At 36.1% G+C, this 20,181-nt stretch overlaps 1 protein-coding gene across 4 annotated transcripts in view; it reads left to right on the forward strand.

The window, feature by feature from the left end:
* Positions 1-20,181, forward strand: part of LOC128020200 (formin-like protein 2) — a 61,719-nt gene that overhangs the window by 6,994 nt on the left and 34,544 nt on the right. For all 4 annotated transcript variants that reach the window (XM_052606913.1, XM_052606912.1, XM_052606915.1 and 1 more), the window contains exons 2-3: positions 14,465-14,548; positions 20,059-20,139. In XM_052606913.1, coding sequence (XP_052462873.1) covers positions 14,465-14,548; positions 20,059-20,139 — 165 coding nt within the window. The remainder of the gene's footprint in view (positions 1-14,464; positions 14,549-20,058; positions 20,140-20,181) is intronic.

Genomic DNA, 20,181 nt, shown 5'->3' on the forward strand with positions numbered 1-20,181 from the left:
GTAATCTGAACTCAGAAATGGAAAAAGGTAACACGTTTTTTTAAGTAATTAATTTATTTATTTTACAGTGCTTTATTCAGTAGAAATTTTCAGTTTCAAAGCAGCATGTGTTAATGATAACGATTGATCTTATCGCTTAAGAACGTTTTCCACGAGTCATTTTATGATCGTTTGTTGTTGTTTCACGTGCGTTTCCCAAAAATGCACTTAAAGGAATTGCGCGTATCTATGTTTTAAGTGTTACTTAGAAGTCAAGTACTGAAATGTTACGTTATAGAACGGTAGTAATTGTAGTACACAATCGTTTATTGAAATGTTAACCTAATGCTGAATTCCAGACAACTTGAATATAATAAATATGACACAATATTATATTATATTATAGTGTATAATATTACATAATAATATATACTATTGTAACAATAAACAAATCTCCATATTCATCGGGAAGAAGGAGGCGGGAACCGGCGCTCAATCAAAACATAATTTTAATATTCAAAGTAAATACAAAACGGCGCACCAGCCCCTCACGGCCGACTGGTGCGCAAAAATAAAAAGCAAACATAAAATAATGTCCCAGGCCTGGTCCTCTCTCGTCCTTCACGGTCGTCACTCCAGTTTTATATCCTTCCATCTCCTACGTGGGACTCGATACTGGCGGTGGGGCGCAGGTGTAGCTCATCTCCAATCACTACACCTGGCCTCACTCCTCGTTCCCACGCCTCTCGGCCCCGCCCCACTCGCCACAACTATACTTTATATACAGTATAGAGAAAGAAAGACAGATGTTATTTCCGGGTCCAGTACATATCTGGTTTTCTTGCATGTCAGCAAATCACTGACAGATTTTTCCCCCAAGTGTTTGAAGCATATTTCCAACATTACTTCTTTTGTTAATTTTTTTTCTCAGTCGTTTAATTGTCCTGCAGGTGACTGCATAAATCTGCACTTGGGGCTTTACGATTATTCCAGAGCACTCGTAAATATACAATGATTTTCAAGTGCTACTTAAGTTACGATGTTTTTGGGAAACAGACCATAATATTAAGATCAGTCGTACGATCGTTTTTTACGAACTTCTTATGCTTACAAAGCTATTTGGGAAACTCAGCCCAGCCTAGAACAGTAACAGAATCAATGATTCAAACTTTAATATATATCGAATCCTTGTTTTGACCAACAAAATGTTTTACTTATGAGTTTTAAGGTTAAACACAGTGACCCAGCTGCTGTTTAACCTCGTCCTGGGAACACTGCACTCATTTTACTACGTTCCCTTCTTACCCAACAATTTTTCCAAAAGTCTTTTCTTACTATTACATTTGAGTTTCAGTTTGGAGGACACCATTCATACTGAACATTTGACTCATAATCTCATAGTTTCTGTTACAACCTCCCCAGTGTGATAACTGGCCCCATCTGCTAGTATAGTGCATGCAAATGTGTGCTACTCCTGTAATCATATTAGTTTAGTTGTTTGGCATCGTAATGCAATGTGCAGCCTGCTGACTGCTCTCTAGACTAGCATTCTCTATTGTGCATTTAATTTGTCTACTCTACTTTTCTAAATGCCAGTGGTTCATTAGAAGAATAAGGGCATTATTTATCAAATGTGTTGTTGTGCAACAATGGAGAAGAGGAATATATGTGTGTGAAGCATTAAGAGTGATCACTGGTGCCAAACAATTTGTAGAAAACAGTAGATGACATCAGTATTACATCACAGTGATGTCATAATTGTGTGCTCCAGACAACAACATACACAGTGTTTGTTAAGCAAGACTATATTGATATTCTGTTTCCAAAGATTTTGGTAATTATTATTTTTTTTTTAACCTTATAATACATTTGAAAATTTGAACGTTTGATAATCTTTCACTGACTGAACTGACAGACATTGATGTCACTGCTGCAGGGAATAATATCTACATTATATCCATACTGAATTGCATTTGGTCTTGTCTTTATTGTGTATGTTTAATCATTTATGACCGTATTTACACAGCCAGGAGAATTCAAGACATGGTTTCATATCAATGCATCACAAAGAGAAAAAAGCTAATTGTGCATTTGTTAATTTAATTAACTACATCTTACACTTAAATTATGTCCTTTGGTGTAACACAGCATTGTCTGATTTTGACTTGATTAGAAAAAGCACATAAAACACATTTTTGGATACATGATAAAATATACTAGCGTTCAATAGTTTGTGGGGTTTCTTTTAATAAATGAAAACTTTTATTCAGCATTGACTGACAAATTTAAATGATCAAAACTAGACATGCATATAGATATTCATGATCTTACAGAAGATTTCTATTTGAGATAAATGCTGAACTTTCTTCATCAAAGAATCCTTAAAAAAAAGGATCATGGTTTTCATTTTTATTTTTTATTTTTCTTGAGCAGCAAATCAGCATATTATTATGATTTCTGAAGGATCATGTGATACTGAAGACTGGAGCAATGATGCTAAAATTTCAGCTTTGATCACAGCAATACATTACATTTTGCAATACTATAACAATAGAAAAGAGTTAAAATTATACTATTTTTTTTTCTAACTGTATGTTGCATGTAAATGCATCCTCAGTAAGTATAAGTAAGCCAAACTTTTGAATGGTAGTGCATATAACTTACATACAATAAATCAATAATGCTACCCTCTTTCTGCTTTGCAAACACACACACACATATATAGATTGATCGATAGATAGAAAGTTTTCTAGTGTGTAAGCAGAGTCATGTTTTGTCTGTGTTGTGTGAGTGTGATCAGTATTGTGGTCACAGGCCTGTTCTCCTGCTGACTCTTAATGAATCTAAATGAACAATAGCTGCTCAATCTTCAGCAGACGCTTGAGAACAGCTGTGTCTCCTGTGCAGCCTCCAGACAAACACACACTCTTTATTAGCTCTCAGAACAGAGCCTGGCACGAACATACAGTACCCTCCACTCCTCTCTTCTGTCTGTCCATCCATCCATCCATCCGGGGTCCCACGGGGTCGTTTAGGGTCTTTGAGGTCTTTGTGGATTCCTGTTCTCTGAGCTAATTAGCCATAGCAGGGAAGAATATCAACTCTAGCTGGAGGGGAGAGAGAAAAAGAAAACCTAGTGATTTCTTGTTGAAGTAATACAAATATTACAAATATATATATATATATATATATATATATATATATATATATATATATATATATACTCAGTTAACACAGGAGCAGAGCTAGGGTTTGCCACCACACTCACAAAGGTTGCTTCTGTCTGTCTCTTTTTTTCTTCTCAAGAATGGAGTTTATTTAGATGCAGCTCATTAGTAGAGACTTTAAGACCTAATGTGGGTCAGAAAAGGTTAAGAGTTGTGAGAAAATATGATAACCTAATAACCCAGCTGCATTAATGTCTGTTAATCAAAGAAAAAAAAAAGAGGATTCACCTTTATTTAATTTAGAATTTAGTGTTTGATAACTTTATTCAATTATTATACATTTCGGACTTGTTGAAGGGTACAGGTAGCTAAATATGTTTTTAACAGTTTATGTGGAGATTGTTTTAAGTTGTTATTTTTAAAATTATTCTAAATGTTGAAATTGATTGTTCTCAACTACACTGAATGGCTATTAATATATGTAAATAATAATAATAATGATAATAATAATAATAATAATAATAATAACAACAACAACAATAATAATAATAATAATAATAATAATAATAATAATAATAATAATAATAATAATAATAATAATAATAATAATGATTAAATCATACAAATAAAAACCATAAAGACATAAGTAGTCGTATTGGTATAAGTGATAATCACATTCAGTGGTAAAGAAAGATAGCATTAAACAAATATTAAAAATTGTTTCTACATTCATTTGAAGATTGAATGTGAAATTATTGCAAGATAAAAGTATAATTGAATCTTGTAACTTTTAACCACAATTATTTTCAGAAAAAAATGTGCAGTTCGTTTTTTTATTATTTGCTGACATCACTAATAAATATTATAATAGTGTATTAATAATACTAAAAAGTGGCATTAGAACTATTGTCAAAATTGTTGTTATTATTAACTTTAAAATGTATTGTTAAATTGTTTTCATTAACCGAAATAAAATAGAAATATTAGTAAAAAAAAAATTTGAAGTGTTGCACTGGCATCTAAATAAAATAGTTAGATTATAATTAATAGGCTTTTAGACTTCTGGGTTTTAGTTTGACCAAAATGAGTTCGGAGTAGAGTTTCAAGTCCAACGCCAACATAAATGAAAGTGAAACATAAGTGAAAGTTCTTTTGAGGTCAGTCCACTTTTTATTTGACTCAAAAGGGATTTCAGTTTGGTTTTAAAGAGAAATGAAATATGATCTTATGATTCATCAAAGTGACAAGTTAGTATATTAATGTAAGTATGTCACAGACACATTTTCCATCAAAGTAAACATATACTACATTAACATTTATCTCTCATCCATGAAGTTTATTAAATCTCTGTGTACTATTATGGCCTCGACATGCTGGATGCCTGAGAAAAAATAAATAAATAAATAAATCATCATCATCATAAACATCATCATCAGCATATGCATATCAATACAGTACACCTTTAAATTTAAACATTGAAATTAGCTTGTTTTATTCAAGTCAAAAATAGTAGTAAACGTCACAAAGCCAACCTATATGTTTTAATTTATACCAACAAAACATTTTTGTGACTTCTAGTAGCAGTAGTTCTGCCTGTTGATTCCCGCTCATAAAAGCTAAGGTTCACCCTGTTTTATGACTGCTTTATAGCCCTGAAGTATATCTGTGTACTGATTAACTCGCTGTTGAGCGGCTCGTTTGTGTCCTGTGTGTGTCCCATACTGTACTGAGTGTGAGGAGGTGATGTCACGGATCTTCATCACTGAACACTGGATGCTGGGCTTTCTGCCCTCATCACTGGCATGCAGTGCATTATGGGAGGACTCAGGATGACGCTTCAGCTGCGAGAAACTCCAGCGTGCACAGATGTGTGTGGAAGTGTGTGTGGGTGATGTGTTTGTGAATCCAGATGTTATTCAGAGCTTTTAAGTGCTTAATTACTCAATAAGAAAGAGATGAAGAAGAGAGTGAACACAACTGTTGAATAACTGGTTTGTGTAGACCTAGCAAATGCAAGTTCTTGTCATCTGATCTTAGGGAGGTTTGTTTTCATGGCGTTTCAGTATCCTGGTACTTGGTGTCCTTGTGCTCACAATGCAGCATAAGGAAAACACGTTTTGTGTGAGTCCTAGCTGATGCCTATAGACTCACGGCCAGATTTGAAAAGTGCGTCTTATTCTGGTCAGGAACTGTCCACTTAGATGACAAGAGGCTGTCTGTTGGACATGTAAAGCAACCAAATGCAGTTCACTGTTTACATTCATGTGTGACCGAGGATATCTCGATTAAATGAAACTAAAGTGATTCGACCTTAAGGTTATGACTCACATGGGGTTTCCAGACATGCAAACTAATATGGAAAGTAACCTGTTTATATATGAGTAAGTGTTGTCACAATACACAACATTGTATTACTAATACGGCAATATGGCATAGTTCTCAGTGCCAATTAAAAACATTAAAAAAAAGTTTATGACTATTATGACTATTTATTATTAGATCAATGAGCTATTATTATTAAGTAAAAAAAATACTAGCCTTTAAACATAGTTTTTCAGGATCAAGTTAAAGGTTAGTAATAAAATGAAGAGCAAAGAAAAATCAAAACACATTATATATTACATACTGTAGATAGAAGTGGCAGGTCTATTGGTAAGAATTTAAAGACTTAACGTAGTATCAGATTTTCTTTTGTCAATCACTTCAGTTTAGCACTGACTTAGTTCTGCACTCTTCAACAACACTGCACAGTGAACCTCTTATTTGCATTGCATTTACAATCTGTTGGTCATGATGGAAGGATTTGGGTGTTGACTGAACTCCTCTGATTGGCCCTTGCGTTCATTCCTTCAACAGACATGTCTGAGATTGTCTACAATGCTTTCAATGACATGCCATCAAAGGCTGAAACTAGTTGATACACTTCTTACTGGAAGAAGATACTCATTAATCTTCAGATTGGCATTGCTTCATCTGCTTTAATGATTGGGCTTCCAGGACTCTTAAGATGTAATGAAGCATGTCAGCGGAGAGTCACTTCGCTTCTTATTCTTGTGATCTGCTCACGTCTGTTGTTGTGCTCGAGTGGGTTTAACCCGTGGCCGTTTCCGCCCCATGTTGTGACCCAGCAGGGGTGTTCATCCGTCTCTCTCTCTTATGAACTCACTGCAGAGGTGAACTCGCTGTCTCCACTGTTTGGACTAAATCTTTAGTGATGCTCAGACACAGCTTTTTGGACCCGACCCAAAAGAACTGTTTTCTTTAGTTTACATGCTTCACTAACATTAGTGGATATCATGAACTCTCAATAAACAATACTTTGACAGTATTTATAATTTATATACTTCTGTTCAATTATTATTATTTTTCTGGGGGTCAATAAAAAGTTACATATTAGAATGTTTTCTGAAGGATCATGTGACACTGAAGACTGGAGTAATGATGAAATTCAGCTTCGCATCACATTGAGAAATCACATTTTACAATATATTCATATGTAATAGAACAGTTATTTTTATGTGGAATAATATGTATAATATTGCCCTTTTACTGTATTTTTGACCAAATAAAGACAGGCTTGGTGAGCATAAAAAATAATGAGAACCTTATTGATTAAAAACTGGAACGCTAATGTATTTAAATATCAATTTGTAAACTGTTATTCATTTATTATTATTATTTTCAGTTTTTACCATTAAAGTTGACTTAAACTGACAAGTTAATAATGAACAAAAATGAATTAAACATGATAAAAGTGATATTTTAAACTTGACTGACTTGTCTTTGTGTACAGCCGACTCGGGAAGCTCATACTCAAGTAGGAGAAAATGTATAGTAGGCAGTATACAGTAGATACTGTGTAGTATTCACTTAGTAGTAAGCTAGTTTGTGTTAGGGGTGGACTGACCAGTGGGGGTCTGAGATAACACTACTAATCTGCTAGCAGACGGGGCACCTGGGCACCCCGGAGAATCAGCCGGATTACGGAAACATGTTGTGCTGATCAGGGGATGACACTCGCCACCTGGCCTCATCTGAGACGAGCCGCTTGGTCTTTGGACAGAAAGACAGAAAAAGAGAGAATATCCTGTGTGAGGTTTTGCCCGTCTGCAATTGCTGACTCTCCTGCTGACAGATTCTGAGTTCGCTCCTCCTACAGATGTCACTGATACATACCATTTGCTAAATTCTTTGCACTGCACTAAAAACAATGGAAAACATCAAGTGCTTCTGCAGGAATGCTTTAAGCCATTAATCTGTAAGAAGGGATATTGTTTATTTAAGCCAGTAAAGAGCTGAAGGTCTTTCGTACCAGACAGCGACTTTCTGTGACAAATTCTTGATTTGCTGACAATATCCACCCCCCCCCCCCATACACAACACACACACAAAAAACTGACTAAAACATTTAATTTTTTTTTTTTTTTTTTGCAATACAAATTGATACACAATTATCACTTTTAGTTGTTCCATTTAGTTCTTAAATTACATTAATTTCATTTTATTTTAGTATTTGCTGCTACAGTATCTGCCTTGATACATTAATCAAGTGAGCTTATTTGATCATTTAATGTAAAAATCTTGCATATTTCCCGTATCTCTTCCTCTGAGGCTTGCGTTGCATTGCATGATGTCAGCCAACCAATCAGACTGGAACTTTTTTTGGACAGCTTGAACTTTTGTCCTCTTGCAAATTCATTTTATAAACGCCTGAATTTATGTTTTAAATCAGTAATTAATATACAGCATAAGTGCAAGGTTACTGTGATTTACAGTAGGTGATATTTCTTAAGTGTCCAAAAAAAAAAAAAAAAAAAAATTCTGTCACTTTTGGTCTGCAACCAAGACTAATAGGGTTTTTGGTCCAGTGGAAGAGACAGTCTGGACACCACCAGACGCAGGAAAATGTGAGAAAGAGTGATCACATGCCTGACGGAGAGATTTGAGTCTCAGAGAGCTGCTAGCTTCCTCTTTATGCTGCTGTGAGGAGAAACTCTTGAAATCCAAGACTCACATCAGACACAGACTTGTGCTTTTTGGTTGACAAATCCACTGTCAATGTGATACAAGAATTGGAAACTTAAACTGCCTTTCAGGTACTTTGTTTAGATGTGATGACACCTGTCCAGCCTCAGACATTCACACACACACACACACACACACGCACACACACACACACACACACACACACACACACACACACACACACACACACACACACACACACACACACACACTTAATGACTTTGAAGTGTAATTTTTAATATGATCTCCCTCGTAGCAGTGCTCTGGTAAAGCCATTACATACACTAAGTACAGTACAGATTCATTTATCAAACAACTGCTTTCCCAGTGGAAAACTGGCAGACCATATTTTTATTAGTACTCCTATCCAAGACATATCAAGTTATGCTGCTTGATGATATTTACTAGTTTACTGAAGAAAAAAAAAGAAGACACTTCCAGGCAGGTGTGTTTGGGAAGGCTGGAGCTGAAATAAACAGGACAGTGGTCCTCCAGGATCAGAATGGGACACCTGTCCTTTTGTTTGTAGACCAGTAAAATTGTGATTCATTTCAAAGAGACCAGAGATCAAGTCTAAACTAGGACTAAAAACAGAAGTAATTTTCAGTTAGGAAACTTCATACTTTGGTATAAGGCTTATTTATCCTTCTCATGTCTCCTATTATGACTCATATAATGACAAGCTAGAGATTCATCCCTCTTTATTCAGGAAAATCTCTTGCGGTAATGCCTGTAAAAAAAATATTTAATTCTAGCAAGTCAAATACTTTCTAAATGAAAGGTACTTTATCTCATTTGATTATTTTCTCTCTTTATTTTGAACCTGATGTGTACAAACAAAAATAGTTCATGACAAACCAAAGCATGCTTTCATTCAAAGACAGCTTCACATTATGAAACACGAGTAAAAAACAAGCTAAAAGCGGTCAAATTGATATTAAAATTCAGTTTGGATGAGCCAAATTTAAAGTTGTTGTACAAACATTTTATTTGTACAGCAAATGTGTGCATTGCAAACACCCCTGATAAAATGTTCTTCTTTAACTTGCACTGTAAAGAATTTCCACCTAATATACAACAATTCCTCCTACTGCTAACCACAGATATCTACCATAGTATAGCAAAGTGTGTCATTTTCTACAGTAGCATGGTACATTACTTCATTTAAACTCTACGGTTTCGTTCTTCTCATGTCATTTAGAGCTAATTTTACACACCATCGAGAGCACCGTGAAGTGATGATGATATCAACCTCTTTTATTCATGCCCAAGCTGGGGTTGTTTTGGGAGAGCTGTGTTTAGTGGTGTTTGGGTCAGGGCGGGGTGGGTGTGTAGGTGCTTATTTGGATGTTTGAGTGTCCCATCGAAGCCACTCAAACACAGGTGATCAAAGTACTGCCTGAACTCGGTTGCCAGGGTCAAACTGACCATTACTTCTGTACAACAAGACGTCAGTGTGGTAACCAAGCAGTTGTTCTTGGAAACGTATTTCCCTATAAGTGGATTTTCCATCTTCATATTCGTTGGTGGTGAATATGGTTGTAATGACTCAGAAGTAGTGGTTTATTTTTATATATTTCGATTTTCAACACTAAGTTAAACCCTAAACCTAACTCTAACCCATTTCCCCACGTATATAATACTGAACTTAAAGTTCAGATATTGAAATGTTTCTTGTTTTCTGATCATTTTAAACAAATTGTTTTGTAGAGCCAGTCTTTTTTGATTATCAGTATAAAGTCTGGTCCGCATTGCAACTTATTCTGGTCAAGAACTGCCCAGTTGGACAGGAAAAGAACATCTGATTGTGATACCAAAAAAAACAACCAGTATTTTTGTGGGATGTTTAGGGGAATACTGTAAATCCTTAGTCAATGATACTCAGATGATAGAAAATCAAGTTCATTCTATCCAAATGACTATACAGACAACAGAAAACCAAATTGGTCACAGTGCAGTTTATGGACAAATGTTCCTTATTAACTAACTATGAACTATTACTTTAGACTCCTATAGACTCCTAATTTGCTGCTTTTTAATAGTTAGTAAGATAGTTGTTAAGATCTGGTATGGATTAAGGGATCTATATTATGGTCATGCAGAAAAGGACATTAAAATGTGCTTATGAACAGCCAATATGCTGGTAATATGCATGCTAATAAGCAACTAGCTACTAGCAAGGATCGGTCCCTAAATTAAAGTGATACCAAAAATTGTAATAAACAAGTTCAGACTTTCTAATTAGATTTTCTATCCACTTAAACCCAATAAATAATGCAGAAATGCTCACAGATATAAAAACCCACGTACCTCCTGAAAGACTGGAATTGGTGGTTTGAGCCCAGCTCTTGTTTTGGTGTGTAATATGCATCAGACGGTCAGTGAGCGGGCTGTGGGCGGCCTGTCTCAGACTATCTCTGCCTGGCTCTACTTGTCTAATTATCCATCTTCAGGCCTCAGAGGCTTCTACATTTGGAAATATAATTAACTGTATCAAATATAACAAATAATCTGCCCTGTCTGGATATGTTGTTACACCAGGAATCCTAGTGAATCTTACAATGTGTGTCTATGAAACACTAAAGATGTGTGTGTTGTGTGTGTGTTACTCCTGTGTGGGTTGGGCGGGTTGTTTTGTAAAACTTGAACTTGGCATGAACTGGCATGGTTGGTCAGCTCTGCGACGCACGTATTTGTTGAGCATACGGCTTTGCTCATTAAATATTGGTCTGTAGATCTGCAGATCTTTATTATATGTGTCAGACATCTGGCCTTGCAGATTAGATTTCGGATTCTCTGTTGTCATAGCGATATCATATTACCCAGCCTTCATCAGTATGTCTGTCCACAAGCACAGAACCAGAAACCTTTCGTTTTGCTGTTCAGAGAGAAAGTGTCTGCTATGCTCTTCATTTTAACCTTTAATCTGTCTGTAGTTAGATTTTTATTGGATAGCATTTAAAGTACAGACTTGTGCTTAATTGTATTGAGTGTGCACTTGTAGTGAACTTTAAGTCTTAAAAATCTCAAAAGTGTGTTTTTGGATATTACATTTAAAGGTATGATATTTTAAATGTAATGAAGTTCAACCTCATCATTACACATATTTAATTACATGCATGACACACAACTGGCAGTATATTTTAGTTTATCCTAAATACATTTAGAGCATTCAACAGTACACTTTGTCAGGCAACACAAGTAGTTGTAAAATTATATATAATGATGTCCTTAAAGGGTAACTAAACCCTAAACCAACTTTTTTAGTTAATGAATAAGAATGGGGCTTTATTAGTGCTTTATTAGTAGTACGTGACGTAAGCGGTGGCAAGTGACGTAAGCCGTTTCCAGTTCACCACACTCTCCGTACGAGCTACCATGCCCTTTGCAGTATAAAACCATCTTGTTTCGTCAAAATCACTGTAGCGAGTCAGGAGTTGGAATTGCAAGTATTGAAAATGATCAGGATAGAGTATTTTAGCATCTATTTAGCATCGCATTTATATACTGTAGTTATTTAGATTATTTAATGTAGCCTATGTAGTTAATTAGCATAGTTGTTTGTGTAACCTTAGTATTGTTAGAAGCATAGTTAGTTAGTAGCATAGTATTGCATCAGTTAGGATAGCTTCAAGTTACCATAGATTTATCTGTATTTAGTACAGTGGTCAGGATGGTATGTAGGTGTAGTGTTGCTGGTTGCAGCAGCACTGCTGGACTGCATAGTTTTCCAGCAGACTTGAAAATCAGGTGCCAGTGGTTGCATGCACTTGGCCTGGAAGACCGTGAGTTCCCGTCTAGAGCTGGAGTGTGCAAACTGCATTTTACGCGGGATTGCTTCTCCAACGCAATGGAGGTGGAGATGGGCTTCTCCACACAGCTCACGCTGAAAATCGACACAGTGCCTTACTCAGACACTGGCCCCATTCTCTCTTGCGCGGCTGCTTCGCTAGCATCGGCGGATGCTAATGGCCCTGTGTCCACAGACACCTCGACTTCCTCCACTTCAGGTGAATGTAGGGGAGAAAAGTCCTCTACTTCAAATGAACGCTCTGTTGCAAAGCTTCTTGCGTCACTACAGTCACTCTCCATTTTAGCGACTCTGACAGCAGCTGTCAATTAATCTGTCACTATGGGTCTCAGGTTCATGCCCCACGCGCTCAGCCCCGTCCTTGGTTCATCCCCTCTATCTCCGCTGTGCGCTGCACACTTTTCAGAATTTTTCAAATATTGCCAGTGGGTGGAGTCAGGCTCTGACCAGGGGTTTAGTTACAATTTAAGTCCTACTTGGATGTCAGTGGGTCAAACGGTACTCTGAAGTTCAGCTTACTGAGTTTAATAGAAATGTATACTATAAACATTTTCATTTAATTGCAACTGGCATGCAATAATTGTGTGTGACATGTATCGCACGGTTAGCTTAGCAACAAGCTAATGGCATACTCTATTGGAATGAGTCTTGAGTTTAAATCTCATGCATGCGTCACATGCTCTGCATCAGTGTTTCAAATCAGTCATAATTTCAGTTAGGATGCTCCCTTAGTAGGCAGTTTAATTTAGGTTTTAGAACAGAGATATTGTCTTCATATTGGAAATGTGCTATTGAAAATGATGTTCAGAACCATTACGATGGCTTGCCCTTGTGTGTATAGATCAGATTTTAAGTGTTGGGTTTCCCTCTGGCCAACAGCTGCTGTGTTGAGGCTGGAAAACACAACATAGTCATCCACTTTAAAGCGGCTCCTTGCTCTGGAAACCTACAGAGAAAAAAACAACAAGAGCAGCTCATGTCTACAGACACAGATAGACAGTATGGCTCCCGTACCGTAGGTTTTTCCAAATTAAGATGTCATTTAACAGCACTGAATTAGTTTTCGCAGCAGCACACAGTTGGAGAGGGAATCGTATGTTTGTGTTGGGGTGGGTGGTGTACAGTTGACTATTAAGGGTGGGGTACGGTTGGGGCTCTGGTGACTGCAGTATTTTGGGGAAGTTCCATGCAGCAGATGTGTGAAACTAGGGCAAACGTAAAGGACAGTGCTTGTGTAAGAGGTGGAGGCCTGGTCTCAGCACATGTTTGGAGTTTGAGTGCACACATGTGCAGATGGACTTGTGTTTGAGCATAAACATCTCCACAGGCCAGCACACAGTTACTCCCTATTGAAAAAGACAAAGCTAGCAGCGCATTAGTAAATCTGTTGTAGTGAAAATTGCCTTGGATCGGTTAAGGCCTTGGTTTTGGAATTAGCCCATGTATCACTTTCATTTTCTTCTTAGAGACTGTGAAAAACAAATAAATACTAATTGAAGAGTTAATGGACCATATCTGGTATACTTTTTTTTCTACTTCAATCCTAGTTTTAGCATTTGACAATAAATCAATCAATAAGTAAGTAAATAAATAAATAAATGAAAGAATTAAATGAAATGAAGGAGGTACAAGACTTGATTAGTGTGTCGTGATTAAACGAAATGAGCAACAAATCGTTTCCTATGTGTTATGTATATTATAAAAATGTAACAGATTATTGAAAAGAAAAATACATTTAGAAATGTAGGACGGGGACTTTTATGCATTCAGGGTTCTATGCTCTATCTTGTCTTAAGTCCTCGGCATTTAAAACATATAACTTCTATAAGCACTTTTAATTTCCTCAATGAGAACCTACAGCTTTTGACTATTGAAGTTTTTCTTTTTCTTCATGTCACATTAACCAAATGATTTCCAGCTTCCATGTTTTTCAAGAATTGCACTTAAATTCTTTCGAGCTCCTAAGAGCATATTTTGTCTTTTACTTTCTTAACTTCTGTCTACAGATTTTTTGTCTGAATCTGGCCCCTGATTACTTTTTCTTTCCACACTGATGGGGTGTTTTATAGCAGTATTAAGTTGAGCAGCTCTCGCTGCTGTCTGTGGAGGAAGAAGATGCTGGCACAGCAGACACACAGCCCCATGTGTCTCCTCTTCTTCTGCTGAACCTGCACATTTTACACACAGTCATTCTTTTCTAATACTGTGAGTTTGTTATAAATGGGGTGAATTTATTTTTAAGGGGTCAGACAAACACACATTCTTCAAATTCGGCTAATTTTTAAAGCCTCTTTAAAACTGCACTGCATTAAAGTGCACTTTACTTCTTAAATGATGAATCTGTGAAATGTGCATTACTATAAGTCATTGCTTAATTTTTGGTCATTACTCCAGTTAACATATATAGACCCTCTTGTTTGTCTGTGGAAGTTACAGGAGTTTAACATAACCTTTCTCTCTCTCTCCGTGTGTCTTTACACAGAACTCAATGAACTTGCCTCCAGACAAAGCAAGATTACTACGGCAGTACGACAATGAGAAGAAATGGGAACTCGTTTGTGACCAGGTAATACATTCTGTCCTTCTCTTTCCTCATCCATTCTCACAGTCTTTTATAGAGTAAAGTGCAGCTAGCAGCTAAAGAAATAAAGTCATACAGGTTTGAAATTATATGAGGTTGAGTAAATGATTGCGTTAAATTAAACTTTAACATGGTGCCACATGTTGTGCCCCATGGAAATAAATTCCACTAGTCCCAGTCATGTATTTCAGGTTTAACAGTGCATATCATTAGAACAAGCGTGGGCTCAGTGTGCAACAGTGAGTCATTATTTGTTCATCAGGTGACCTTGTGGCCCTGCAGACATAACATATTGTCTTAATCTTGTTTTCATGAAGACAACACAACCTGTCTCTCTGTTGTTTGTTTTCTATTCATCTCCTATCCAATCAGTGATATACACATAAATGGTGAACTGTACTGGCCATCATCTGACCTCGCTGATAATTGTTCTGTACAGGTGCATCTCAATAAATTATAATGTTGTGGAAAAGTTCATTTATTTCAGTAACTCAAATTGTGAAACTCAATACTTGGTAGGGGCTCCTTTTGCTTTAATTACTGCCTCAATTCAGCGTGTCATGGAGGTGATCAGTTTGTGGCGCTGCTGAGGTGGTCTGGAAGCCCAGGTTTCTTTGACAGTGGCCTTCAGTTCATCTGCATTTGTTGGTCTCTTGTTTCTCATTTTCCTCTTGACAACAGCCCATAGATTCTCTCTGGGGTTCAGGTCTGGTGAGTTTGCTGACAAATGTAATGTAATGTAAATGATTAAATGTAAACGGGTGCAGTGACTTTGGTTTTCAAAAAACACAATGGAACAACACCAGCAGATGACATTGCACCCCAAATCATCACAGACTGTGGATTCTTAACACTGGACTTCAAGCAACTTGGGCTATGAGCTTCTACACCTTCCTCCAGACTCTAGGACCTTGGTTTCCAAATGAAATACAAAACTTGCTCTTATCTGAAAAGAGGACTTTGGTCCACTGGGCAACAGTCCAGTTCTTCTTCTCCTTAGCCCAGGTAAGACTCCTCTGATGTTGTCTGTGGTTCAGTAAATCTCTTGACACTTCTGTGTGTGGTGCTCTTGATGCCCTGACCCCAGCCTCAGTTCATTCCTTGTGAAGTTCACTCAAATTCTTGAATCAATTTTACTTGACAATCCTCAAGCCTGCGGTTCTCTCGGTTGGTTGTGCATCTTTTTTTTCCACACTTTTTCCTTCTACTCAACTTTCTGTTAACATGCTTGGATACAGCACTCTGTGAACAGTCAGCTTCTTTGGCAATGAATGTTTGTGGCTTACCCTCCTTGTGAAGGGTGTCAATGATTGTCTTCTTGACAACTGTCAGATCAGCAGTCTTCCTCATGATTGTGTAGTCTAGTGAACCAAACTGAGAGACCCTTTTGAAGGCTCATGAAAACTTTGCAGGTGTTTTGAGTTGATTAGCTGATCGGCATGTCACCATATTCTAATTTGTTAAGATAGTGAATTGGTGGGTTTTTTGTTAAATGTGAGCCAAAATCATCACAATAAAAAGAACCAAAGGCTTAAACTACTTCAGTCTGTGTGCATTGAATTTATTTAATACATGAGTTCACAATTTGAGTTGAATTATTGAAATAAATGAACTTTTCCACAACATTCTAATTTATTGAGATGCACCTGTATATTGAGATCAAATGACCCTTCCATTTTGACCAAGTTACTAAAATGGTAACCACTTATTTTAAGAACTAATTCCCACGAATAACTAGTTGCTTATTAACATGCGTATTACTAGCATATTGGCTTTTTATTACTACTTATAAAGCACATATCAATGTTTTATTCTGCATGTCCATATTTTAGATTTATTACCCCACACCTAAACTTAACAACTACCTTACTATTAATAAGCAGCAAATTTGCATTTAATTGAGGGAAACCACATAGTTAATAGTGAATGTGTACCGTATTCTAGTGTTACCCTAAAAACAGTAAAATTATGATAGGTTTGCTTTATGTAGCAGTTTTTTAACTTAGAAAAATTGGCTTGCACATTTTTTAAATTAACTACTGTATAAAAAATATTATGCTATTTCATCCTTCTACCCTTCTGTTGCACACAATACACTATACTCCAGACCCTGGAGTGTATTGTGTGGAACAGAACACACACACACACACACACACACACACCCCGGCCACGTTCAATGTCAAAGTGATACCAGTGGCTGATTTGTTGTGTATGTGCAGGGGCCTTGTGTTGTTTTGAAGGGAACTATGTCTCTTCCTCTTTCCTGTTATGTGCTGCTGCTGTTTGGCTGTTGCCAAGGAAAGCATCCCAATGTTTGAGAGAATGGAATACACATTTGATTAAGTATATATTCAAATTATTAGTAAGTATAATTATTATAAATAAACTGTTTATAATAATCAGTAAAATAATAATTAATTAAAAATTATTATTATTATTATTATTATTATTATTATTATTATTATTATTATTAATATAATAATAATAATTATTATTACTTAAATTCTTTAGCACTTCTTTTGTAAGGTTTGTTAAAGTCTTTGCTAATAAGCTGATGATCTGAACCAGGTGTTTGATTAAAGAGACATACACAAGGGGCATTGTTTTGGGGCTCCAGGAGCAAGACTGAAAACCACTTCTCTAAAACACAACTGACAAGATTATGGACACACAGACAGACTTGTGGACTTATGTTGATATACCTGATGTCAATTACATTTTGCATTGTAACTGTATAAGTCTGTGTGGAAATTTTTAAATACTGTTAATGAGCTGTTGTATTTAGCAAATATTTCAAATGCATGTTGATTTGTTTGACTAAATGCCAGAATCTGTGTCCTCACACTGTTGGCCAGTTGTTTAGTCTGAATGCTGATGACTAATCTCTCTTAGGAGAATTTAGAGCAGTGTGCTACCTTTACCCTAATCTCATACAACAGGTTATATGTCAACCCAGTTCTTAAACTCTAAAAACAAATGTTTTGGCTCATAGATAAATAAATATTGGATTTTGCATCAATCTTCTATGGCATCTTCTAATGAAATTATGTTCAACCAATGAACTATACTGAGACTAAGGACCTTAATTAGTAGTGTAAACACAATTCAGTATATAGTTGTAGTTTAAAGTAATAAAAATAGTCATCAAAGCACCTTCATTTATATAGCAGAGCTTTGCAGTGTCAAACAGGAACATAGTTTGTCAATAATGCAAGAGGACTATAACAAATAACCATTTTACCGGAGTAATTAATTTACTCAGACAGTACACTGACTGAACTGCTGTGAAGAGAGAACTGAAGAATAACGAGCCAGATAACGAACAAAAGATTGACTCATTCTCGAGTCAAGAACCGGTTGCATAAAAAGTATAGTGTATACAGAAGGAGTATAGTGGAAACGGAAGGAGAATAGTGGAAATGTAAGGTGTATAGTGGAAACGTAAGGTGTATAGTTGAAATGTAAGGTGTATAGTGGAAATGTAAGGAATATACTGGAAACGTAAGGTGTATAGTTGAAACGTAGGATGTATAGTTGAAACATAGGGTGTATAGTTGAAACGTAGGATGTATAGTTGAAACGGAAGGTGTATAGATGAAACGGAAGGAGTATAGTTGAAACGGAAGATGTATAGTTGATACGTAAGGTATATAGTTGAAACGGAAGGTGTATAGTTGAAACGTAAGGTGTATAGTTGATACGTAAGGTGTATAGTTGAAACGTAAGGTGTATAGTTGAAATGGAAGGCAGGCTAGGGGCAAATCAGGGTCACTGGGACAGGTCTTGGTTTTAAAAAATAAATAAATAAATATTATCATTGTGAAAAGGTTACATGGCCTCGTCCTTTTGTTGCGAGTTGTGATTGAGGATGTAGGCTCAGCCTCAGTCTTGTTGCCAGATACACGTATTATAAGCGTCCCAGTTATTTATTTATTTTTTATTTTTTTCTCACTTAATTTAGGAAGTGAATTAAGTGGGAGGTTGCAAGTTAGGTACAGCGATATCTTTATATTATTTCAATAACTCAAGATTTGGACTCATTGCGGTTTATTTATTTTTAGATTTTTATTTATTTATTTATTTATTTATTTATTCATTCATTCATTCATTCAATATCAGGCAATGCCAGCATAACGTTAACTGTCAGTAAAAAAAAAAAAAAAAAAAAAAAGACCAGGTTCAAAACAGTGCAGGCAGGTTATTCCTGACAGGATGCAATTTGGTAACACAAACGTAGTGATCACCTTTAAGACAGATGCACTGAAGACGGACATAAAGAGGAGCGAAATCACACAAGCAGAGAAAATACTGTACCAGACAGAACAAATTAATTGAAAAGAAAACCATTATTATGGAATTAGGGTGGGGTGAATATGGATGTATTTCTACAGAGAGCTGACTGTCTTCAGAAAAGTTTCGATGGCAATTTCTTTTTCTTCTTACCGTTGTTCAATACAATTACAATTAAATACAATTAAAGGAGTGTTTATTAGCACAGCACTGCATTCAGCAATAACTCAGGTTTCCTAGCTAGCGTTCTATAAGCACCACCTGCTGTCAGAGATTGAATTTGCTTTTTCATCAGAATCAGAAAGAACTATATTGCCAAGTGTTTACAAACAGAATAAATTTTGTCAGGAGCTTCCAGTACAGAAAGTACAAACATAGTGCAGACATGAATAAATTTAATGTAATAATAATATTATTATTGTAATAATTATTACAATACAATGTTACAGTCAACAATAAAAACAATAAGTCTTATTGATTGATTGATTGATTGATTGATTGATTGATTGTGTCAAGGGCTGTGAAAATTTTGCCAGGCCAATAAAATCATTTAAACCACTGGCCGAACCGGACCAGTAGAAAATATCATTAGCATCGTAATCCCTGTTAATATGATCAAAATCAGTGTCTTACCACTTGTACACAGATCTGTAGAAAATGTAGGTTACATAATGATATGTTCAAGTTAAAAACTTAAAATATGTACTTGAAAAAAAAAAAAAAACAGGATGACTTTGAATAGCATAAATGTAAAATTGTAAGGAAGATCTGAGCAGGTCTTGTACATGTATTTCCTGGTCTGATAGTGACTTCCTGCTTAAACAGGAAGTAATGGATACCAAAAAAAAGGTAGTTATATAGGTAATTTATACCATATAGGTAGTTATAGGTAATTATATGTATGTGAAAGGAGAATGCATGTGTGAAAGCAAAAAATGTATGTGTAAGGAGAATGTATGTTTTTTTTTTTCTGCCGTGCATTGAGTTAGAACATATTTAATCACGTCACAGTGCATGCTAGGAGCTCAGAAATAAGAGATTAAATGTAATTCATATGTATTGTTATCTGTGACTCAACAAGACCCACTATCCAAGAAACTGGATAAACCTACACCACATCCCTCACACACCCACAACTAACATGAAAATTACTGAGGTTTATACTCTGAAGCCAGTAAAATGATGAACACATCTCTCTTTTCCAGGAACGATTCCAGGTGAAGAATCCTCCTCACACATACATCCACAAGTTGCAGGGTTATCTTGACCCGGCTGTGACCAGGAAGGTGAGTTCAGGTCTGATTCCTCAAATCCAGTGTGGAGCAGCT

This window comes from Carassius gibelio, chromosome A9 (genome assembly GCF_023724105.1).
Source record: "Carassius gibelio isolate Cgi1373 ecotype wild population from Czech Republic chromosome A9, carGib1.2-hapl.c, whole genome shotgun sequence".
Classification (NCBI taxonomy): Eukaryota; Metazoa; Chordata; class Actinopteri; order Cypriniformes; family Cyprinidae; genus Carassius; species Carassius gibelio.